The sequence below is a fragment of the Electrophorus electricus genome, chromosome 23 (assembly GCF_013358815.1).
Source record: "Electrophorus electricus isolate fEleEle1 chromosome 23, fEleEle1.pri, whole genome shotgun sequence".
In the NCBI taxonomy this organism is placed as follows: domain Eukaryota; kingdom Metazoa; phylum Chordata; class Actinopteri; order Gymnotiformes; family Gymnotidae; genus Electrophorus; species Electrophorus electricus.
Window position 1 is genome coordinate 6,047,813 of NC_049557.1, and position 7,641 is coordinate 6,055,453.

Consider the following 7,641-nt stretch of genomic DNA (forward strand, 5'->3'; position numbering starts at 1 on the left):
AGGAATGAACTTGATCAGCCACATTGCTTATGTAAGTCCTGCTGTCAAGAAAACATTCTCTACACCATTACTCCACCTCTACCAGCCTGAACCGTTGACACCTAAAATGCAGGGTTCATTGATTCATTTTGCTTGCGTCAAATTCTGACCCTCCCATGGTGCAACAGAAATCTGGATTCATCTGACCATGCAATGTTTTCCACTGCTCACTGATCCAATTTTTGCACCCTTTTGCACACTGGAGTCTTGCCTGATTCTCTTAGACAGCAATGGCATTCGAACTGGTGGTCTGCTGTGTAGTCCATCCACTCTAAGGAACAACGAAATGTGTGTTTGGACAAGATATTTGGAGCACCAGTGTTGCATTCAGCTGTAATTTGCTTGACTGTGCACCACCTGTTCATCAGAAAGATTCTTGACATCCTCCTCTGACAAATTTTGCCAGATAAGATATTTACATCCACAGGATCCCCTTTCACAGTTTTTCTGATGATCACAGTCTACCACTGATGACCATGCCTCGTTCAAAGTTACTCAGTTTTTCGATTTTTCCATTCTAATGTAGATTCACACTGAAACTGATCCATGGAAATATTGCTCTTCTGATTTTATACTGCACTCTGAGGTCACATGTCTAATTTCTATACAGGGAAAATACTATCATAAATGGGGCAGGTGTCTCTAATGAAGTGGCCATTCATCATATATGTATCTCTGAGAATTGTTTTTGTGTGTGTGTGTGTGTGTGTGTGTGTGTGTGTGTGTGTGTGTGTGTGTGTGTGAGAGAGAGAGAGAGAGAGAGAGAGAGAGAGAGAGAGAGAGAGAGAGAGAGAGAGAGAGACTCTGAAATACATTTTTCCATTAGTGCATAGCATTTGATATTGATTGAAGGATTTATATTAATTCCTAGTATTTACTTGAAAAAACATTTAAATAATGTCCATGATAACTGCATTGCAACAATTTGGCCAACAAGCTGTGTTTTTCAAAGCTGCATTGTGAACACATTCCCATATACAAATACACAGTCAAACAGAGACACACACACTCACACACACTCACACACACACACACACACACACACACACACACACACACACACACACACACACACACACAGTGCCTTTGGGCTTTAAATACTGTAACCTTTGATACAGTCATGGCAGTTGCGTCACTCAGTCTCATTCAACCAACTCTACTGGGGGTGAGCATTCTACACACACACACACACACACACACACACACACACACACACATACACACACACACAGTCCTCTGAGACACATTACACACATGAAACAGGAGTCAACCAACCATATGTCAGCTGAGATGATATTTATATGACCGCATGTAATCAAAGATTTCAAAGATCGGATGTAGTGGAAGCTGTCTGTTTGTGGAGGTTCTTGGAAGAACATTATGCACAGTCCTTGACAGGCTGATTCTTCACACGCTCAGTGATGTGAGGAAATACATAATGTAGATGTTTCTCTAGCTTTATATAAGTGTGACAGAACAGGTTTTCAGCTGTGGTGGTTATCATCTGCAGTGTCTGACATGCATAGACTGTTTGTGGGGTGAACTAGGACTACAGTAGTGACAGGTTTTCTGCTGGAAAGGAGAACACTGTTGTCAAGATTCACATTGGTTAAAGCAATTTCGAGCTGAAGTCTTCAAAGGAGGGGGAAAGCCTTTCTCCACTTAAGGAGCCCAGAAATATAATTTCACTCTAAAACATATTGAAATAAGCTTCGATTTGTCTGCACATGTCAAAGTACAGGTCAGCATAAGACTTTTATGACTCATTACTAAATAATTTTTAGAAGATTTCAACAGAAGGGCAGTAGGTAGATTTCTGTAAGTTAAAGTAGGCTGAGAGTTTGAGCCATAGGCTCATTTATTCTTGACTATCGTTGCCAATATGGCACTTAAACTGTGGCTTTATTGTAGTGCAGGTCCGTAATTGCTCCTCTTCCACTGCTCTCCATCTGAAAAAAATTCAAGTGCTTGTCTTAGATACGTGGATGCAGTTGAGGTCAATAGCACTGATGTTAATGAAGTACTAGGAGGTGCAGGTTTGAGATGCATCAGTGGCTTCCTCTAAAGCCTTTCCCTGATCTGACAACGGGATGTGGGTCACAGCAGGAGGCTTAAAATTTTCAAGGCAGCGCAGAGAATAGAACCGCAGACTATCAGCTGCAACATCGGTCCCTGTCAGGGCCAACACTGCCATTGCATCATACTTTGAAGTCCAATGAGGAATACATTTCTTGTCCAGAGTTTCTCGATGCACCAATGTAGGCTGAAGAAGCAGGCCTAGGTGTCAAACATGGCTGGCAGCAGAATCTGGACAGTCTGGACAGAATCTGTTATGGAAGTAGCAGTGACAATAATAACACGCTTCTGTTACACTCTCCAGAAACAGACCCAAGATCATCTAATTGCCACACTTCTCGCAAAGTATCAGGATGTTCATGAGTTTTGCTTCCACTCATGATTTTTGTAGTAATGCCTGTTATCGACTTTAACGTCAAATCAGTGTCACCAAAATCTGATTGGCTGCAGCAGGGAAAATCACCTGACAGCAAACCGTGTGTTTGGCATTTTTTTGTTTGTTTGTTTGTTTGTTTGTTTGTTCTGCATTCCAGTAGAATGATATTGGGGAGATCATATGCAGTGATTACAGGCACCATGACACCAGCCGATAGAACTACTAGAAGTTGACGGTAAGGCGAGCGACCGGAGCAGCTTATGAGGCAGCTATCCAGATCATAAATGTCTGCTGTGGCTACTGGTCCAGGGCCATTAGTATTCCTCACGACCTTCAGCAGTAGTGTGAGCACTTCAGTCCCTGCTGAATTAATTAGGGTTTATATTGCTCAGCGGAGCAAGAAATATATGTGGGTATACAAACAAAAAGGTTTCACCTCTCACAGAACCTTACTTGCCCAGTTGACTGCCAAGATTGTATCTTCCTTATGTTCTCTTTGATAATTGCTCTGGCTCCATCTACCAGACAAGGGTGATGGACGTAGCCTTAGAGAGAAGAAGATTGGTATTAATGGTTTGGGTTCCTTTCCTTCCTGTACTGTTTAGATATTGGTTTGATATTTACAGAGCAACCTGCTTTTGGTTTATTGTGAGTGCCTGTCTATTTTATCTTTTTTATTATCTTTTCAAATATATTAGCCTACATGCTCCTTCAATGTGTCAAATGAGTAATTTATTCTTTCCAGATCATTTTTCATTTAAGAGCTGTATTAACGAAGTTGTAATATTAACAGAGTAACAGAGATAGTCTATAGTCCTTTAATACGGGATTACATCATAAACTCTAGACCAGTCCTGTGGAGTCTAAGCACACTCCCATTCCAGACATGAAAATGTCAGTGCTCGTTGGTCTCTTACATTTTCACAGTTCGCCTATGCGGTTGTCTGTTTCAGCATACTTTATTCGTGGAACGTTTTTCAAATGTTTTGTACATGTAGAATTCTGAACGTTCCTGTTGCGTTTTGATAAATAAAGTGTAGACGGTGAAGCTGAGATTAAGACAGCCTAACATCTCCCTGTATCCTGTGTACAACTAGATTGAAAGTGAGCTGAGTCTGCCTCGGCGCGTCTCGCGCTCTCCCGGCTCCACGAGCTCCGCGCGCGGCACGAAAAGAGAGCGCGAGAACGAGCAGTGGAGCGACGCGGCAGAGAGAGAGAGAGAGAGAGAGAGAGAGAGAGAGAGAGAGAGAAAGAGAGAGAGAGAGAGGACTACCACCTCTGTCTATCATCCGAGCATCCTGCGGGAAGCGGCGGAGAGAGCTGGAGCGCAGAGGGTGCTTGTTCTTTTCGTCGGAGCAAATGGAATCGTTCGGCGACTTGGACATTTAACTACGCATTATGTCGCAGAAGACGAATATAAAAAGTGAAATGTTATTTTCACTCCATACCTTGATACCGTGATTGTGTTCGTTTTCGTATAAGCTTCGTGCAGTTTAGCTTCACTTCTCATCATCGGTTATCAATTTCTAACCTGGTTTTGAAAGCTACTTTGTAAAGTCGCAACGACCACTTTCCCGAAGTGTTAGTAGTGCGGAAATGCCGTTTGTGTAGTTTATTCATTTTTGCGGGTAAGTAAAGGAACTCTTTTTGATGTCAGGCTGTGGGGTAACACTGTATGCTCCTGACATTGTGTTCGCAAAAAGCAAGAACGTAGAATACAATTATTTCAGTTTGTTCTCCCGGTGGATAACGTTTTCGTCTAATGCAATGATGTTAATCGATAAACTGTTCCCGTTTTACTTCTCCCAGTTTACGTTTATATTTGCTTGTAATTTAAAGCAACATATGTCTTGACAGAAATCTTTTTTAAAAAACAGTGTTTCAGTTTCCATCGTTTGATTGTATTGTTTGGGAACGTTAGCCAGTGCTCCTGATCAACAGGTCCGGTAATAGCCTACTCAACGATAGCTTGGTGCGGCAGAGGGTGGCCAACATTGCGCTGCGTTTAGCAGTTGTAATTATAATAGCCCCTGCTTGGATCAAATCAGAATGGATTATGTGTAAAACTCCTCTTATTACAATGCAGTGTCTTAACTCCCTGACATTTTATTCTGTTTTAGTGACTGGTGGTGTACAAGCATTTATGGAGTAGGAGCTGTATATTCTTGTACATTTTAGCCATGTTTGGTAAAAGCCGTCTCTTTCTATTTAATATGAAGTATATTAAGGCTGTTTAATTTGAAATACATTTAATGGAAATCTTTGAGGCTATATAAGAGTTATATAAGGTCGTCTGCTAGACAACAACAAATCAAGTTTCTTAGTATTTTGAGTCATATATTAAACTGTATTTCTATCAAACTATGCAACTGTATATTTTGTTAGACACTGAAAATTGCTTCAAACCTAGCTATTTCAGTTCTTCAAATATACATGTTTGGGAATAATTTTACTGCCAAATGTGATATACTTATGAAAGATTTTTCTTATGAATATGCCCTTCTGCATGCTTCTTTCTTTCTTTATTTCCCTTGGTCTCTTCTTACCCATCCCTCCCTCTTTCCATCTTCTCCCGGACTTACCCTGCCCCCTCCCTTCTCCTCCCTGTCCTCTGGTTTGTCCTTTCCACCCTCCTCTTGTCCTCTCTCCCTTCATCATCTTCATCATCCTCTCCTCCTGCCATGTCTTCCCTGTAATCTCTGTACTTCTCCATCTCCCCTTTGTACGTGGTTTCTGTTATCTACCCTCATTCCTGTTACCCCTCTCCCCATTCTTTTGCTGTACATACTTTTTTCTCTTCATATCTTGATGCAAATCCTTTCTCTCTCTCTCTCTCTCTCTCTCTCTCTCTCTCTCTCTCTCTCTCTCTCTCTCTCTCTCTCAATATATATATGTCTCCCTCTCTCTCCTTTCTGTCTTCTTTCTATGTTCCTCTCCATCCTTTCCATGTCTTTCTTCTTTAACTCACTCTCCCTGCCTCCTCCCACACCCCCATAGATGGTGTCGGAGCTGAAGTCAAGCTGGTTGTGAAGGTGTTCGACCTGCTCCCCTCGCCCCCAGACGGAGTCACCATGGCTGCGGGCGTAGCGGCCTGGCTCCCCTTCGCCCGGGCAGCGGCTATCGGCTGGATGCCCGTGGCCAATCTGCCTATGCCCATCGCACCAACCGACAAGAACAAGCGTCAGGACGAGCTCATTGTGCTCAACGTCAGCGGGCGGCGCTTCCAGACGTGGCGGAACACGCTGGACCGTTATCCTGACACGCTCCTCGGCAGCTCAGAGAAAGAGTTCTTCTACAATGAGGAGACCCGTGAGTACTTCTTCGACCGTGACCCAGACGTATTCCGGAGCATCCTTAACTTCTACCGTACGGGCAAGCTGCACTACCCACGCTATGAGTGCATCTCGGCATACGATGAGGAGCTGGCCTTCTTTGGGATCATCCCGGAGATCATCAGCGACTGCTGCTACGAAGAGTACAAGGACCGCAAGAGGGAGAATGCCGAGCGACTGATGGACGACCTGGAGGACTCCAAGGACAGCAAGCTGCCCAACATGACCTTCCGCGAGACCATGTGGCGTGCCTTTGAGAATCCTCACACGAGCACCATGGCACTGGTGTTCTACTACGTCACGGGCTTCTTCATTGCCGTGTCCGTCATCACCAACGTGGTGGAGACGGTGCCGTGCGGCTCCACCCCTAACCAGCGGGATGTGCCGTGCGGCGAGCGCTACACAGTGGCATTCTTCTGCATGGACACGGCATGCGTGATGATCTTCACCGTGGAGTACCTGATGCGGCTGTTCGCCGCACCCAGCCGCTACCGCTTCATGCGCTCGGTGATGAGCATCATCGACGTGGTGGCTATCCTGCCATACTACATCGGCCTGGTCATGACGGACAATGAGGACGTGAGCGGCGCCTTCGTCACGCTGCGCGTCTTCCGCGTCTTCCGCATCTTCAAGTTCTCGCGCCACTCGCAGGGCCTGCGCATCCTGGGCTACACGCTGAAGAGCTGCGCCTCAGAGCTGGGCTTCCTCCTCTTCTCCCTCACCATGGCCATCATCATCTTCGCCACCGTCATGTTCTACGCAGAGAAAGGCTCCAGCTCCAGCAAGTTTACCAGCATCCCAGCCTCCTTCTGGTACACCATCGTCACCATGACAACGCTGGGGTGAGTTGCCCACTACGTATTGACAGGGCAGTTTCGTCTCCTTGCAGGATTTTGTAGGTTTCAAGTGTTCAGTACTCAATTTCTTAACACCTTAGTGAATTCACTAAGCCCATCCCCTATGCGCGGCCTCCCTCCGTTAGGCCACAGGTGCAAAGTCTGAGCATCAAGTTTGTAAGTTGCTATTCTATGAGGTACTGTGAAGGGTCTTTAAACGCTGGTTCTGGTGATCAGTAAAGCCCATTATATGATGGATGGGCCTGCGATGACGTAGGTTTGTATTCCCAGCTCCATATCAACCACTGAGCATCAGCCAGTTGTTTGGGCCTCACTGAATTTATGGATGACCTTGATACTGAACTGCCCTGCAGGCTGCTGATGTCATTACTTCCTTTCATTCGAACAACAAGGGAATGTGGTCTTCACTAGCTAGTGCCTGCTGTAAAATATTCCTGTTCTTAGTTAACCCAGACCTGGTACTGCTGCCCAGCTGTGAGTTTGCACTTAACTTGTTGCTTTTGGGCTGACTTTATTTATTGTCAGTTATCTGGTAATTAATATATAAAGTGGAGTGAAACAAGCCAAGGGCCATGCTCATGCATCTCTCCTTCACATTAAGACAAGCAGCAGGCACAGCTCAATAACTCTTTATGGCACAATATGTTCTGCTTTATGGCCTGTACTCCTAAGTGGCTCAGCACACAGAAGCAGAAAGAAAGAAAGAAAGAAAGAAAGAAAGAGAGAGAGAGAGAGAGAGAGAGAGAGCATGAGAGCTGCATAGGAGCTTGATTGCTTTAATGGGGGAGTGCTGGATTAATGAGAATTATTGGTTTATGTGTGATTAATTGAGATGATTGGTTCTATGAGTGAGGCATGAGTGAGATTATTGCTTCTTCCAAAATGTCAAAGTTGTAAACCCCCTAACAGGGTCCTTAGCTGTGTATGCAAGTGCGTATGTGTGAGAATGAGGTTACTGTTT

The 7,641-nt window shown here is 44.6% G+C and overlaps 1 protein-coding gene across 4 annotated transcripts in view; it reads left to right on the forward strand.

The window, feature by feature from the left end:
- Nucleotides 1-3,787: 3,787 nt before the first annotated feature.
- Nucleotides 3,788-7,641, forward strand: part of kcnd3 (potassium voltage-gated channel, Shal-related subfamily, member 3) — a 93,644-nt gene continuing 89,790 nt past the window's right edge. For 3 of the 4 annotated variants that reach the window (XM_027001297.2, XM_035521810.1, XM_035521811.1), the window contains exons 1-2: nucleotides 3,788-3,914; nucleotides 5,489-6,665. In XM_027001297.2, the coding sequence (XP_026857098.1) occupies nucleotides 3,890-3,914; nucleotides 5,489-6,665 (1,202 nt within the window). In that variant the 5' untranslated portion in view covers nucleotides 3,788-3,889. Of the gene's footprint in view, nucleotides 4,120-5,488; nucleotides 6,666-7,641 lie in introns of all 4 variants that reach the window. The other variant, XM_035521812.1, reaches the window with a different exon arrangement.